This window comes from Ranitomeya variabilis, chromosome 2 (genome assembly GCF_051348905.1).
Source record: "Ranitomeya variabilis isolate aRanVar5 chromosome 2, aRanVar5.hap1, whole genome shotgun sequence".
NCBI classification, from domain to species: domain Eukaryota; kingdom Metazoa; phylum Chordata; class Amphibia; order Anura; family Dendrobatidae; genus Ranitomeya; species Ranitomeya variabilis.
In genome coordinates, this window is record NC_135233.1 from 372,287,337 (window position 1) to 372,304,195 (window position 16,859).

General features: G+C 42.2%; 1 protein-coding gene across 2 annotated transcripts; it reads right to left on the reverse strand.

Annotated features, from left to right (window-relative positions):
* Positions 1-1,123: 1,123 nt before the first annotated feature.
* PPP1R10 (protein phosphatase 1 regulatory subunit 10) lies at positions 1,124-16,636 on the reverse strand. Of its 2 annotated transcripts, none has more exons than XM_077285990.1 (20): positions 16,251-16,636; positions 15,937-16,092; positions 8,377-8,494; positions 8,200-8,286; positions 7,757-7,892; positions 7,267-7,318; positions 7,067-7,144; positions 6,767-6,937; positions 6,573-6,678; positions 6,212-6,321; positions 5,924-6,024; positions 5,693-5,840; positions 5,454-5,609; positions 4,691-4,937; positions 4,496-4,571; positions 4,189-4,377; positions 3,956-4,082; positions 3,712-3,837; positions 2,754-3,155; positions 1,124-2,356 (listed from the first exon to the last, which is right to left on the reverse strand). In XM_077285990.1, exons 3-20 carry the CDS (start codon positions 8,481-8,483, stop codon positions 2,250-2,252), a joined length of 2,526 nt encoding a protein of 841 aa, XP_077142105.1. In that variant the 5' UTR covers positions 8,484-8,494; positions 15,937-16,092; positions 16,251-16,636; the 3' UTR covers positions 1,124-2,249. The 2 variants fall into 2 exon arrangements, with proteins under 2 accessions (XP_077142105.1, XP_077142104.1); XM_077285989.1 differs by having other exon boundaries at positions 15,528-16,092.
* Positions 16,637-16,859: the final 223 nt, after the last annotated feature.

The following is a 16,859-nucleotide window of genomic DNA, read 5'->3' on the forward strand; positions in this document are numbered from 1 at the left end:
AATATGAGATATTTGGTGGCTGACATAGGCGTCTTATGGTTTAGGTTAAGATATTAGACCTATGGTATAAGGGTTAACTTTGCCAGACATTATTAATGAGCAATGAGAAAAGCTGTTTGCTCTATGGTGTAATCTCGTTATGTTGTATAATCTTCAATAAAACAAGGTTAAAAAAAAAAAAGTTTCTTGCAGAGTCATAACTTTTCTTTTTTTAACTTTACTATCATTGGAGTTGTGTGAGGGATTGTCTGTCTTTTTTTGGGGGAGGATATTACTTATTCCATCTTGTTGGGAAGATAATTCTGTTGTATTCCACTACTGAATTCACCACTAGGGGGATACATGTGATATTTTAATAGTTCTGTTACAGACATGGCGATAGCATTCCTGTCTAGGTTTAAGCACGATTGGCAAGTGGTAGATCTATGGGCTTTTATTAGGTTCATCCTGCCACGACAAAGGGAGTTCGATATTGTTAGCAGCACCAAAGGGATTAGATGGCCAGGACCCGACTTTGCTCACTGCATCAGGTACCAGGGTACAAATTACAACCAGCTCCTGAAACATTTGATATAAACACGTGGCAGATAACAAGAAGGGGTTTAGAAGCAAATTCCAGATCTTCTGATTAATAAATGTGAGGAGCTAGTATTTGTTCCTGGAAATCCGTGGCGCTCAGAAATGATGGGTTTCACCAACGTAGTTGTCTGATGAAACTACACAACGTTCTGCTCAGGGATGAGTTATTAGAGAAAATGCAAGGTCTCGCTTCTAAGATTCCCTCCTGATTGTATTATCTTCTGGGGTCTGTGCCATTATCCTCTTTTCTATATTATCCTGAATAAACTTTGTCCTGCTGAGCAGGAGCAGAGCTCAAATTGCGCATGTGATGACGTGCTAAGGCATAATGGGAATGATAGCAGAGCACAAAGGAAGAGGAAGCAGAGTGACATCTGAAATTCAAGAAGCTGACAGAATGAAAGGCCAGTGATGATGTTAAGTTGAGTTTCTGCCTTTGGTCTTCCATTAGGCAGATGATACAGAAGATCCTTTTTTTTTCATTTTGGGAATCTTATAATTTCAGACATTAGGGATGGTAACTCTTTTACCTTCTGATTCAATCCACCCTCTCATTAGGTTTATTAATCATTTACAAAGTATACAAAAGAGCAAAGAAAAATCATGGAGTCCAGGGCGCTCCTACTAGGTGCCCATAAAAAGTAAACATTTAAAAAGAAATACAATATATTCTCAGACAGTTTTCACAGAAAACAAGTTTGAAGGATAGGACTCGGAGCCCGCTCCCATCCTGTGATGTCGATGGGTACAAAAGGTCGGAGCTTGTCCTGTTAATACTGTATTTAAATATATAAGTTGTGGAGGGGAAGAAGGAAGGGTTAATGAGAAAGACCATATTGAAGTGGTATCGGAACGGCAAAATGCTGGTTGTAAGATTGTCGGGGATGAAGTCCTCGTGTGTAGACCCCCGACAGTATAAACGCTCAGCATTATCAGTACATAGATACCCTGTACATCACACAGAGCAGCATGGTCACTATATACATGATGCAGATGCTCAGCATCATTACAATGACATTACACATATAAAAAATAAAAATAATATAGTGGTCAAAAAATATTCAGTGGTTTCCAATGCCAGGAAAGGAGTCCATAATGATACAAGTCTTTAGTGTAGAGTTCAGTCATTGTAATACTTGTTCTTGGAAGGTCTGCCCTGGAGAAAGAAGCAGAGCTGAAGAAAACACTGAGTTGCGTAGTGTTTAGTCTAAAAATATTGTATGCCGACACAGTCGCTGAGAGTCGGAAAAAAGCATAATATGGAACTGGGGAAAAGGTGCGGAAAACAAACAAAAAAATCTGGGAGGTTAGTTCTCCATCACATTTGATTTCTTTACTTGTGCAGTGGCATACCCCCCCCACCCCAACGTTGTCCATCCGACACCTAAGAGGAAGGATAATTCCCATCCTTTCTAATCTGTGGTGAATGAAATAGGCAGCACTCCCCCAATCACACAGTGCTTTATATTAGGCGCTTTGATACCAAGTTATTCAAGTAGAGGCGAAGATAGGCAGGAATGATCTGCTCCTTCCTCAGGTCTAGTCTTGGTGAGAGAGGTTTGGAGGCCTCACAGAAGCCATAAGTAGTCGAAAATCCAACAAGAATTCTCAAGTCACTTGTTCGCTTTAATCCAGGAAAACACTGATTATAAAAGGTCTTTGGAGGTTGACTAGAGAGGGGGGCCATTGATGCCTGGATGATAGAAGGCACAGACGTTTTCATACCGGCAATTCCCTTTCAACCTGAAGTGTCGGCAAACAGGGCGAAAAGACTTATCTGGAAACAGAAGAAATAAAAAGTTTTATAAAGTCACAGAAATATCCGCAGGTATTAAAAGGGCTATCTCCCCACCAAAGTGTACATATGCCATTCAAGTCCAAAAGACGCGCATCCTATCTCTGGGAGCCACATCTATATGCAGGCCATGGGACCCTCAATCACCCCATGCCCAGAGAAGCAGCTTCTGGCTGCTACATAGAGTTCATAAATGGAGAGGAGCCAGCAGCGTTCTGTGTACTTCTATGGGAGTCACGAAAACAGGTAAGCGGGCACCTCTCCATTCATTCTGTGCTGGAGATCGGGATAGGATCACCCCCAGAGGTAGGACTACCGAAGTCAGTTACGGGAAATTTAACTTCAGGGAGAACAAAATAACAGTGGTTGCTAGTCTTACCTCCATGACCTCTGTGTTCTCCACTGTGACCTCGGTGTTCACTATGACCTCTGTGTTCTCCACTGTGACCTCGGTGTTCACTATGACCTCTGTGTTCTCCACCGTAACCTCTATGCTCTATTCCATGGGGACCATCTCGTCCTCTACCTGGAGGGCCTCTCTCGCCTCGTCCACCTCTGCCTCGGAAGGGGGGCTCTCCTCCTCTGCTGCCCCTATTTCTGTGGAATGGAGGAGGGGGAGGGGGAGGAGGAAGGCCCCTGTCTCCTCCTCTCATTCTACCTCTCCCTCCAAAGCTTTCATGATGATCACCTCTCAAGTCATTAGGTGGAGGTTCCCAGTAACCATCACGGGGAGGAGGTGGTCCCATCATCCGTGGTGGAACGCCAGGAGGTCCGTGTGGTCCTATAAGACAAAATTACATTTTTTTTTTCCATTAGAGGGAAGCAAGGCCAGCATGAATCAGAGCATGTATGCTCGATTACAGCCAGTTATATTTCCGGCATTTCAGTGAAAATATACAGTTTTCCATAACTGCTACAGGTAATTGACAGGTCTCCGTCAGTCCCCAGGAGTGGATCTAGGGGAAGCAGCGCCAGACTTTTCTAGTATCTAGTCACATAGGCCACATTTTCTCTGAAACACCGAAGTGTTTCAGCGAAAATTATACCTGGCTGAAATCGTGCAACCAGGCTGCGAGTCATGCTATCCACAGTTTAGGCCAAGTCAATCAGTTGGCAGGTTCCCTTCAAGTCAGATGCACCAATATGAACCAATAAACTGATTATATTAATCCTCATTTACACCTGTACGAGTTTCAGATCAGAGATAATTGAAAAAGCCCTTTACAAATCAGAAATAAATGCCCTACTGAGGGTAAAAAAAAAAAAAAAAAAAAAAAAAAAAAGATGGCTCCAGAAATAATTTACAGGGTGAAGAAAAACAAAAAGGAAAATCATACCTGGGAATGGTATGCCAGGCCCAGGGGGTGGAAAGTGAGGAGGCGGTGGTGGTAGCTGGGGATTTTTTAGTGCTGGTGGCGGGAATCCATTGTTGGGTGGCGGTGGTCCTGCCATTCCTGGTCCGGCTACAAGAAAAATATCAGATCAGTCCGATTCCAGTTACTTTCAGTATTATACTGCATAATTCTCCATGTAACAGAAGAGGGCAGACCTATTGATCCGATGCAGCTCGCTGATACTTACGTGGTCCTGGTGGCGACTGGTTCTGATTCTGTGTCTGACTTTGAAGTGAGCCAAGAAATAGTTTTATCTTATCGGAGAAATCTGGTTGCTTCATCAGATCTTCAGTATTAGCATTACCCTGGGCGGTCTGAAATAAAAGAAGACAGAAAAATTACTAATGGACTAAAATTCATTAGCAGAAAGAGTATTGACAGCGGACTCCCAGAACCCAGGCTGATAATACGTTCTCTCACCATTATGGAAGTCAGGATCTCCTGCATAGCGTCTGGCAAGGGGCTTGTTTGGGCCTTTGTGTTACCCATGCTACCCATTAAGTTAGCGAGTACAGGAGGTAATTTAGCCCCGCCGGTCAAGTCAGGTGATTGAGAAGCCCCGCTCTGATCCATAGGCTCAATATATGACCCATCGTCCATGGAACAATCCTGGTAAAAAATGAACAAAAAAAAATTGGGTTATTTTTTGCTTTTAGGTCAGTCAGAAGGATTCATTTTACTGTGAAAGCACTAGAAGGATTGTGAGTGATAGCGGGTTACACTGTACCTCATCCAGTGGTATGAGTTTTGGAGGTGACGGTTCATAGGGCTCAGGGTCCGGCTCATGCGGTGTGTCAGGAACACTGGTGGGTAAAATTAAAATTAATAAAATTACCATTTACACTTACTATTGTCATTTTGGCAGAGAAAACAAAATATTAGTAACGTTATTAAAAATACAATCCAGCTGTGATTTATCTACCTCTCTTTGGATAGAAAGATTTCCTGCAGGATCCCCATCTCCCGCTCGGCCTGGGTGTGCTTCTCAGTGCTGTTGTTGCCCACTTGTACAAGGGCCCCTGGAAGTGACAGGGGACGCGGTAGTACCCAGGGTGTGACTTCTTCCATGGCATCGTGACTTAAGCGTCGGGCATTCTGGAAAGCGCGGCGATCCATCAGCATTTCTCGTTTGGCAGCTTCACCGAAGTCTTTAATCTTATTTACATTCACTGTTACGAAAGAAGTGATACAGAAGTCTAGTGATTACAATGCACGGCAGGTACGGCCTAAGGCTACTTTCACAGTAGCGTTTTTGGCTGCACGTCGCAATGCGTCGTTTAGGAGAAAAACCGCATCCTGCAAAGTTGTTTGCAGGATGCGTTTTATTCCCATAGACTAACATTACCGACGCATTGCGACGTATTGCCACACGCTGCAACCGTCGTGCGACGGTTGCGTCGTGTTTTGGAGCACTGCCGCCACAAAAAAAAGTTACATGTAACGTTTTTTTGTGCGTCTAGTCCGCCATTTTCGACCACGCATGCGCGGCCGAAACTCCGCCCCCTCCTCCCCGGACCTTACAATGAAGCAGCGGAAGCGTCTTAAGACAGCTTCCGCTGCCAACGTCGGGCATTTTTTTTCACAGTACGCGTCGGTACGTCGGGCCGACGCAGCGCGACGGCCCCGTACCAACGCTAGTGTGAAAGCAGCCTTAGACATCACTAAGAGGAGGAAAGCAAACATACCTCTCTCTGTTTCATCCAGCTCAAAGTAGAAGTATTCCCGGAGATGACTCTCGTCCGGCCAGCTGACGGTTTTCCTCTTCTTTCCCTTCTTTGTCAGTAGTGGGACTTCTGGTTCGTTAGGCTTCACTTCTGTTAATGCCAAATCAGAAGTAGAAGCTAAAAAACAAATCGATAAGATTCAATTAAGACCTATAGTAAAGTAAGAAAAAGGACAAGAAATCAGCAGAACGGGTCCTTACTTTCCATGGGCTCAGGGAGCTCAACAGCAGGAACCGGAGTCCCGGGCCTCTCCACATCCATCACTTCGGCTGGTGGCTCTGGCTCAGGAGAAGATGGCTTGGTCACACTGGTGGCATCTCCTGGAGACTTGATGTCAAATGGACTGGGCTGCAGAAACAGAAATAATACACTGTAGATATGTAGATATGAGCAATGTGGAACACCTGGGCAGAGAATCTGCACCTACAAACCTTATTACTGGTCGGAGAAACAGCTTTTTTCTTCTTTTTGATCTTTATTCCAGGAATGGGGGCAGAATTTAGTGCGTCCAGAAAACCTAAACTCTCCATAGCTGGGAAGAGATCATGGAATCCATTAGTTGAGTGTACAGAACATAAAAAGGGCAGTTTCTGTAAGACTACAGCATTTGATGTGAGGAAGTCACTAATATTTATTGCAGAGTAAACTATTGATCAGAGGAGAAGGAATATTACAAAATGGCTTCAATAAAGAGATTGTGTCAGAGGCGTGATACATACGCTGAGGAGGGATGATCTTGACTTTGATTTCTTTGGCAGCATTTGGTGTGGTATTGAGAGGCTTGTACTTTTTCTCAGCAGGAGCGGCATCGGTGGCAGAGGGCACAGGTCTGGTGGGATAGTACGTCAGTGAGTTAAAGTGTTTCTCAATAAGCTAATTGATGTTAGCAAGTAACTAAATTACGGGGTCTATCCAACTATGTGACCAACACAACGGTTTGTAGACGAACACAGTGCGGCGTCGCCTTCAGTTTCTGGATCAAGGGGCTTCCTCCTGATCATAAAGTGATGAAATATCCTAGCAATTCCCCATGACTTTATAAGCACATAACACACCAGAGGTCGGCACAAGTCTACTTACCCCTGCCTCTTTACTGGGACTGGTTTCAAGTATTTGTCAGATATAACTGGAACAGGTGTAGTAGGTTTCTTACTGGGGGCAGGAGCAGGAGCTTCAACCTCAAGACCTGTCAGATGAAGAAGAAAGTAAGTCATTGGTCAAACAACTTGGGAGAGAAAAAAAAACAGGCAAATGTTTCTAGTGCTGCCTCTCACCGGTAGATCGGAATTTTGCGTGACTTGGGGCTGTGGTTCGCTGCATCTTTGGTTTCTCTTTCTTCTTATCACCTTGATCATCGACTCTGGATTCAGCTTTCGCCTCTGCACTCCTATCAGCAATGGGTGATCGCACTTTTACATCTTCTTTCTTTTTCTTTTTGTCCTTTTCTATTAATTATAAAAGAAACAAGTTGAGTGGGGATGGATGGCCTCTTCGATCAGTCACACAATGAAATACCAGAGGCGAGTTATAAAGAAAGCATTTCCTCGGCTTGGCAGAAAGCATTTTCATCTTACCTGGAGGTAGGAGGTTGCTCTGGGTTCGGATAACAGTCATCCAGGCGCTGACCAAAACCCCTGCTAACGTCCGAAGCTCTGAAACAAAAGAGAAAATCAAGAAAACCATTCTAACTATTAGCCCATGAGACGCAGCAGGTTGCATCAGCTGCCCATGAGACGCAGCAGGTTGCATCAACTGCCCGTACTTCATATCTTACCTTCAACCTCGCTGGTTTTGCTGAGCTGCTTGACTAACTTTGCAGTGTTGTTCTGTGAAGATAAAAATATGTAAAATGTTAGAGAATACAAAATATCTATATTTAATGGTACATTCTCATAACAAAAAAAATAAAAAAAAATGTTTAGGCGTTGCATAAAATAGGCTAAAGCAGATGTGTATTGGGGCCTCCTGAATTTCCCTGACAGATGTTGTTGGGGGACAGAAGGATCGGGCGGTCTGAATTGAAGCACCCAATCTCTTTTGTTTTCCAGGGAGATAAGCGATGTCCGGCAGCAGCTTTCTCCTCTCTCCCCATCAGCAAGGCCGAGTGCTCATGCATATGGGAAAAGAGGTTTTGTTAGCTGTCGGCCGAGACCGTGATCTTATGTGGGCAGGTTTAGCATATATTCACATGTGGCAGATCTACTGCAAGAATTTCTGCCAATGTAAGTCTTTTGAGTGGGCATGAATGGAATTAGGGTCTCTACCATTTTCAGGTGGTCCACGGTCAGAGGTAAGTGCTGCAGAGTAAGGAGGATCTGGTGGAGCAGCGGGCTGTTGTTATTAGTGCGGGCGTAAGTCAGCCAATTATTTAGCAACTTGTATCCACCGACACGAATAAACCTGAAAGGAAGAAGTCAGACAGTTAAACCACTGGATCTTGTCTACAGTCTTGTTATTAATTTTAATGGCAAAATGCACAAAGTAAACTAATATTAAACAGCATCAGTGCGGGCTCATGTTGGATTTGGGCCAAGTGGAGTCAATATGAACCCATGGAGGTTGTATGTAACTTTTTTTTTTTACTGTGTCTCTGTATGAGCAGATTTGCGTGTACATCTAAAACATAAAATGTAATAAAAAGAACCCCCCTATACAAACCCAACACATTAAAAACACGTCCAAATAGTCTTAAAAGTGGGTGCCTTACTTGGAGAGAATTTCTGGGGCTTGCGTCTGAAGGATGATGTTAAGGTAGATACATCGGCTCACCAGCTTTTTAGATTCTTTCATTAAGCTGAGGAAGACAGTGGGAAATGTTAAGAGATGGACAAAGTATCAAACACAAGACAAAATAAATAAATGTTGATAATCTGCATGAACCTACTTGTAAATCTTGGTCATGGCATCAACAGCTTTCACTTCTCCTTCCTGCCCAAGGAAACAATCTAGCCCCTTCAGGAGCTCCAGGGGGTCTATAGATGCAGATCCCATGTTTTTAGCGGCTAGGAGGAAAAAAAAAAAAAAAAAAAATAGATAAATGGGAGTGTTCATTTTTCCAAGACGGCCAACAGCAACAATTAGCATCCTAGTAGGAAATAGAAAGTCGCCCTATGGTCACTCGCGGGGTCTGTTTTCAGACTGTCATCCAGGTAACAAATGATTAGTAAGATATGGGATAATGAACCGACGATGAGATGTTAGGTGTCTCAGGCACATGTCTAGGGGAAGTCTAGAATGGGGCGAGAAAGGTAGCCTCTTCCACGGGTTTTCCTGATCTCACGGGATGGGGGCCAGCTCCTATCCCTGGCAGTAAAGAACATTAATAAATATGGCGATCCATAAGGAGAAAAGCTTTAATCATTCCCCATGGTACATTACAAATATATATATGTATTTTTTTTTTTTTATATCCTGACTCGCCGAGACCGATCCAGATAGCTGTCCCAATACGTATACGTTATACCGGCATTTGGCGACTATGAACTGACAGACGAGTAGCCTCCCACTAATCATCTCACAGAATATATTACGCTGGCAGTAATGAAGCTTTCGGAAACAAAAATACACTACAGCGCTGCCTCAATTTACCATAAAAAAAGCATACCGCACTATATACCTCGGTATACAGCCAGGTTATATACATGTCTCAGTTATGGCTGAAGAATCCCCAGTAGCCCAATATTTGCCCACCAAAGCCTATGGGCATTACAGCCGACATAACCTTCGCGATGTGGGGGTCTTTGCTCTACTATTGTGCCCCTATTCACATTGTGCTGTGGTGGAAGTAGCTCAGACCCCCTCCATCACCATCTACATAGTAACCCGGTCATTACTGACCATTATACAGACTCCTCTATGGGTCACAAGCTGTCTGACCTCCACGGGACACACAGATAGATATCATCTCAATCATTAGAACGACTATCAGCATTTTTTTTTTTAACTGGCTGGAAACTTGTTTTGTCTTTTTTTTTTTTTATCAGATAGCATTTCTTTAAACAATTAGTAAGTGATCTTTCTCTCCTTTTCGGACCCACGGTTTGTCCATCTCAGCGCTATAATGTCTTTTTGTACGCCATGTCGGTAGCAGCAGGCAAACATAGAATCTTTCATTTTAGAAAAGTTAGGATTGAATCAGATGATTGGAAAAAATATTAGAGCTGAAAGGTGCACAATCGTGAAGGATCGCAAAAAAAAAGGCAGCAAATGATCCAGTCATAGACATATATGACGCTGGTTATATATATTCCCCCCTCGTTATTTGCGGTTGATTCAGATTGGATTTTGGTCACAGTCCGGCATTGTTGAGGCAAGTAATTTATAAAGCTGCAGAGAACGTTCGGGATGGTGCTCAGTTCAATTTCTACACCTTTGTGACAGTCGTAAAAAAAAATTAAAAAAAATATGAGCCTACTGTCAACATAGCAAGCCAATGTAAGAGACAAAGAAAAAATGCAAGAGGATAGAGGGAAAAAAACAGTATATAACTTGTTTGTGCTCCTGAAGACTCTTCCTACAGGCTGCCAGCTCCGGTCTCCAGCACTTGTACGGAGTAGGTCATGGCTTGTGTAATACACTATGTTGCTCTTCCCCTGCTCTATGGTAGGGGGCGACAGCAAGCCCTCAGTAGTGATGGATATAGGTCTCCTCCCTGCAGAGCCGGAGCAGAGCACACACAACCACATCCACCCAGAGCAGCACACAGGCCTGCACCAGCGCCGTACACTGGCTTCAACACTACCGGCCTCTTACACAACTTGCTGGACACTTTTTTTCATCGAGCATTTGAATAGAAGTACATTTATAATGATCTTGTAAGTTTTGTTCAAGTCAACACAAGTAGGAGCTCATTCAGACGTACATTTATCGCACGTTCCATTTTTCTTGTGGACAGATCGGTCTGTGTTAAATCAAAGACATGTCTAATATGCCCCCTTAAAGGGGTATACATGTCCAATATGACTCCTTAAAGGGGTATTCCCATCGCTAAGATCCTATCCCAGTATGTAGTAGGTGTAATAATATTAGCAAATACCTCCAATTATAAATGTAGTAGTTCTCCTAATTTGCTAGATGGCTTACCCCATGTACAGGGCATTGTTGTAGCTTCGGTATCCATGGTTAGAACCACTCATAGTGACAGTACATCATTAGTGGTCGTAACCATGGATACCTGAGCTCCTGCAACGTCCTGCACATGGGTGTAAGCGAAATAGCGAATCAGAAGAACTATACTCCATTTGTAATTGGAGGCATTTGCTTATATAATCATTATTACACCTACTACATATTTGGATAGGCTCTTGGGAGATGTGAATATGCCTTTAAGCTTTTCAAATCTTGCTATTTTTCCACACATTTGGTAGATGTACCAGTAGATGTGCATGATAAATGTGTCCTAAGGCTGAATGCGCCAAGTGTGAGTACACGTTTGCCACTTTCTCGTATAGGAAAAGTGTAGTCTAGCGTCCCCTCCTACACACAGTAGAAGAACGATCACCAGGCAGCTGCGGACAGAGGACTCTAATGGAGGTATAGTCGGGAGAATTCTCCCAGCATATAGATTTCCATGATAGCCGTAAAGTGAAGCCCTCAATAGGCTTACGTGACATAGCAGCACCCAGGCCATACACACACATTCACCCAGGGCATACACTTACACTACTTAAGGCAAGGGCATCTCTATAGACAGTGTAGTCTAAGTTTATATCAGCTATTGTTTGCCTAATGGGATGTTCACATGGAGGTTTTTTAACCAAGATTTTGAGTCAGAACTGCACAAGTATAACCTCCATGTAAACATACCCTTCCTTTTAGCCAAATAACTAGAGCGCATCTCTAGCAGATATAATGTACTTTATCAGACACACTTAGGCCAAAGTTAGACGTCCGCCATGATCTACAGATCGGCCTGGGGGTCTCCGATCTGAAGTCAACGGCCTCAAATATGCCTATAAGACAAAAAAAAAAAAAAAAAAAAGTACATAGCAATAGTGATGAGCAAATATACTCGTTACTCGAGCATGCTCGGATGTCCTCCGAGTATTTTTTAGAGCTCGGAGTTTTAGTTTTCCTTGCCGGAGTGGAATGATTTACAGCTATTAGCCAGCATAAGTACATGTGGGGGTTGCCTGGTTGCTAGGGAATCCCCACATGTACTTATGCTGAATAACAGATGTAAATCATTCAACTGCGGCGCTAAAAACAAACTCCAAGCACTAAAAAATACTCGGAGGACCCCCGAGCGTGCTCGGGAAATCTCAAGTAATGAGTATATTCGCTCATCGCTACATAGCACTCCTCTCAGGGTGCACGAATAGGATTCCACTCCAATATAGAAAAAAATGAAAGTTCGGCACTCCGAAGAATTGATGCAACAAATTAACAATTTTATTAAATAGACAGTTCCATTTCAAATGATAAATGGAACAGTCTATTTAATAAAATTGTTAACTTTTTGCATTGAGTCTTTGGAGTGACGAACGTTAATTTCTTTGCCTACAAGACTATCACGTTTGGGTCGGGAGACCATGCGGTTGGTCGATACATCACGGATTGTTTCACGGGATGTCCAGAATGAGATCATAGCCGCACCATGTTTTCTTAACACTCTAAAAGCACCTAATAGGCTGCAAAAAGTTAATAAAAACCCATACCACAGCACTCAAATCAATAAGGTGAGTGTTATTGCGGCATTCCCGATCATGGGTACTGAGCGCCATTGCCGCATGTACGTATGTGCCTGCCTCACTAACATGCACGTATACATCTGATCAAACATGTTTTTAGGAGACCGTAATAGCATCTGGAGTATAATATATTATATATACACTCACCATCCATGTACCCACACATTCACGCAGTCACACCAGGGTTATTCTCTTACCAACACTTGAGCTGGAGTCATCTGAGGGGACACCGTCTATTCCAGTCATTACAACGATGAAAACCGTATGAGTGGTCTGTACTAGAGGCATTCACACGGCCGCTACACCACCAAAAGCTCCACGTTACTCACCCAGTAGAGTTTTTGGCAAGATATCCAACAAGTAAAACCTACTCTTACTTTTCTAAAATAAAAGTATAAAATAACAGGAAGGAAACTTTCTCTGGCACATTGAGTTAGCCGAGGCAGAGCTGAAAGGCTCTGTCCACATACTAAATACTTACATGAAAAGTATTAGCATAAGTAAACAGCAGTGTGCAAGATTAAAAAAAATTATTTTGCTAAAAAACGTACAATAAAAAAAAAAAAAAAAAGTATATTGCTGACCAGTCAGAAATCAAATTAACTTCTGGGAGAAACATCAAACTCTAGGGTCACGGTTGATTTTGGTGCCAATGTCTGATCGGTTTTATATTGTTTATGGTGCCGATTAAGAATATGAGTTTGGTTTTGCCAGATTGGCTCTAGTTTCTGAGATATTTAATAGTTACATTAGAATTATGGCTTCATAAAGTGGCTTTAATGGGATTGCTGCTTCCAACAGGTTGAAGTCCTCGTCCTCTCTGAAAAGGCAATTTGCACAGAAGCTACAAATTGAAATACAAAATAATTATATGAAATATTTCATTACATTACCTAAGACACTAAGAAGAGTCAAAAGACCAAAACCTATTGCATTTATCATCGCACACAAGTCGCATTGGATGAATGCATGATGTTCATGGACGAATTATCCCAAAAACAAATTCAGCAAAAGTAACAGGATTTTTTTTTTTAAATATTCAGCGACCTAAAAAAATATAAATCCACTCAAAAAATAAATGGGGAGGGGTAGACCTGTGTTACAGGAAGGATGACGAGTCCCTGACCGGAGCAAATCAGTAGTAGAATCAGCCGTGGATGCGAAATGGATCAGGACCTCTCTGCATAAAGGAAGGAAATCCCATAGGTCCGAAGAACGAGAGATGAAAGTGTAAAGGACAACACATACGAGTAACAAAATACAGGTATAATATAGAATACCTATATAAATGTATTTACATACTTACACACACACACACACACACACTACATATTTATATACACACGCACATACTTCTATACATGTACACGCATACACAGGTACATGTATACAGACACCACATCTATACACACGCATATATACAAACACATATCTATATAAAGATTTCTGCACTCAAATATACAAAGTTGGAGATAAAGCACCGATTACAGAGCATCAAGACTTGAGCATTTTCATGGCTTTTTTAGCCTCACCCCTTTCTACAAATATGTAACATCTAAGTTTTAAGACATACCTTGGAAACAAAGGACGTAGAAAACGAAATAGATATATATATATATATATATATAAAAAAAAAAAAAAAGAAAAAAGCTAAAATTTGACCAATCATAACTACTGTATTGGATACATCGAAATGCAGTTTCATTAGTAAGGGGGATGCAAACACTACGACAGATTATTTGGCAAAATGAGCCCTAAAAGGAAGCAAAGCGCAATATATAATCCATATGTGGCAAGTCTATCACTGTCGGTACCATTGTATGTCACTATAGATTTATGGCCAATCTATCACTGTCAATACTATTGTAGGTCACTCGCACTGCTTGCGGTATATAAACCCCTGACTGTGAGACCCCACACTTTCACGGTCTAGCCTCTTTTTCTGCCCCCCAGCTTGGCTCCTCTATGCTCATTTTCCAGCTGTCTGGCTGAGTAGAGGGCATTTGTAGAGGAAATGAGGGCGTTCCTAAGGGCTGATCCGAAGGCCAACCCACTGCAGTACACCCCCGTCCGCCCCAGATCTGAAAACAAAGGAGGGACAGGGGCCATTTTGCAGTTGGAACTAGCTAAAGATTAAAAAAAACAACAAGCCCGGCAACCATCTTGGAGAATGAAATCAGAAGCTCAAAAAGTGAAAAAAAAAATTAATAAAAATGCAATTAAAAAATCATTACTATGCAAAAAATATGAAGAAAATTGTGAGTTAAGAAAAAACAAATTTGCCAACACTTCTAAAATTATTTACACATACAACTATATAAAAATCGATATTTACAGCTAAGAGGAAACGTGTGTAATAACAATACAGACGTAATGGAGAATTATGAAATGCCAAGCAAGTCTAAAGCGTACATTAAAATGATTTTGCAATCCCACGCACTAAGCCAGTCATTAGATCCTTATTCCTACCCCTCCAGCCCCAGACCTGCTTCCTATAGCTAAAGTTGGCAATCTTTATTGCTAGATTGCATGCAATTCTCTTAGGATAAGTTTTGCCCAACTGCTATAGATGATAGGAAGGAAAAAAAAAAAAGAATATAATTGTAACCCACTGCTGTGTAAATATCAATTCCTCAAGGACATCGAAATAATAGGTGCGTAGACAAAACAGAAGTCGAAAAATAAACAGCATGTATCCGTAGTTAGCGTAGCCTAGTATCGTCGGTTTAGCTATAGGTCGTTCATGTCTCTGTCTGGTCAGGGGGGTAAAGCCTCGTACCATCTCTTAAGTCTCTCCCTGCAATCTTTATGTACAGATTGCTCATGGATCTTTTGGGTTTTGTCATCCAAAGGGGTAAAATCACCTATTAATACTCCTTTCTTCTGTATTTGGGAGGGGGTCTCCCACACAGAGATGACCAAACACCCCCATCATCTCTAGTGTGGGAGCTCATTTACAAAAAACCCTATCTGCGGCTCATAAATCGCCCGCTTATCCAACCTCTCTCTAAAAAAAACCTATTACATGGTCTTGTCCTCTTGTATGGTGTTAACAGGCATGCCAAATTATAGAATACACGTTATGTAAAAAATGGGAAAAAAAAAAAAAAATTGAAATATTTCTCTGCAGCTTTAGCCTCAACAATTCAAACTGTGCCATAATCATAGTGATGTCAATCTCTGTACAGGGCTACCGAATAAGTTGGTGCTAGATTAAGAACATTGCATTGGGAGGCTTTTATAGATTAAGGTTTTTGGGTTTTTTTTTTGAAGGATTAAAAAATAAATAAAAAAAAAAAATTAAACTTTTTTTTCCAAATTTGGTTGGAAAAAGGTTAACACTTACTATCCAAAACTTTCCTCCTGAGCTTCGTATGCAGATAAAAAAAATCTAAAAAAAAAAAAAAAAAAAAAGGGGGGGGGGGGGGGAGATAAGGCAGAGCAAGGTTCCTTATGAAGACTATGTGCCTCTGATTCACGGCCACATGGAAAAAGCTGTGGCGGCCATTTTTTTTTTTTTAGAAAGGGCGTATCCTCATTTCATCGGGTTGGAAAACATCCAATTTTTTTTTTAAGCTTTGCTGGAAAATCTAGTTTTTCTCCGAGCGGTGACTAGCATTTATTACCAGTGTTACTATGAACTAAACCGCCCTATGGTGGAGTATGTGGAGGATAGCATTTTTTGTTATATATATATATTTTTTTAATAAAAATGGCACAAGATGGTCAAGGAGAGGAAGGTGAAAAATGGTTACAAGTCGTACGAAGAGGCTTCCTCAAGTAATTCGATCTTCGGACTCCTCCAACAAAGGAAAAAAAAAACTGAGAAGAAATGGGCAGAAGCTTCTGGATAATTAATCTTTAACTATCGTCCATAGTGGTTGAGGTAAACCCAGAATATTCGAGAAGACCTGTAAGGAGAAAAAAAAATAGAAAAAATATTAAGTACGAGGCAAATAAGATACGACATAAAAAACAACATGTAATGGCGACTGGGACAAGGTCACGAAATGGCGGCTGCAGGGGAGGAGGGGACACACAAGCGGCACAGATTCCTGATCCTACTTACCTGACGACGCTGTCTGGAATGGCGGGGTGGTGACGCAGTCGCATTTATATAGGCTCTTGACGTAGAAGGGGGCGGGGAGCGGCCGCCGTTAAAATCAAGCAGGGATTGGCTGTAAGGAGGACTGCAGATTTTAGAGATCGGTTAGAGACTGGTGACGTCAAATGGCTGACCAATGAGGAACCGTGTAACCGCTAGCGCACGTGTCCCTGTGACTCCGCCCACGGGCTGTGGCTCGGCGCTATAATAGGATTATACGCCGCTAACATTGGCGTAACCGAATACAGTCACGTCATTTTCCCCCTGTATACGGCCATAGTTGTGGATAAAGCGGGGTTGAGAAATGATATATAGGCTAGGTGAAGCTCGGGGGGTGATGCAATGGCGTCGACGCCCTTTCTTGTGGTGACTGAGGCAATCACTAGAGCGCCACGTGTCGCCATTGCAGCGTCTCCTTCGGACGCCATTTTGCGTGAGCCATTACCTATACATTAAAAGGGATAGTCTTCGGAAAAATGGCGCCTGGAGTACTCTGAGGGGCTGAAAAGCCACTTATGATCTTCATAATGCCTCCGTAACCTTTAATAAAAGTCCATAAGGAAGAATAGTTAC

Excerpts from the sequence above, each read along its gene's own strand:
- PPP1R10 (XM_077285990.1), bottom strand. The coding sequence starts at position 8,483 with ATGGGATCTGCATCTATAGACCCCCTGGAGCTCCTGAAGGGGCTAGAT. Across the intron at positions 7,893-8,199 it reads GCCCCAGAAATTCTCTCCAA|GTTTATTCGTGTCGGTGGAT; the intron begins GTAAGGCACCCA and ends TCTTCCTTTCAG. Across the intron at positions 4,083-4,188 it reads AGATCCTGACTTCCATAATG|ACCGCCCAGGGTAATGCTAA; the intron begins GTGAGAGAACGT and ends CTTTTATTTCAG.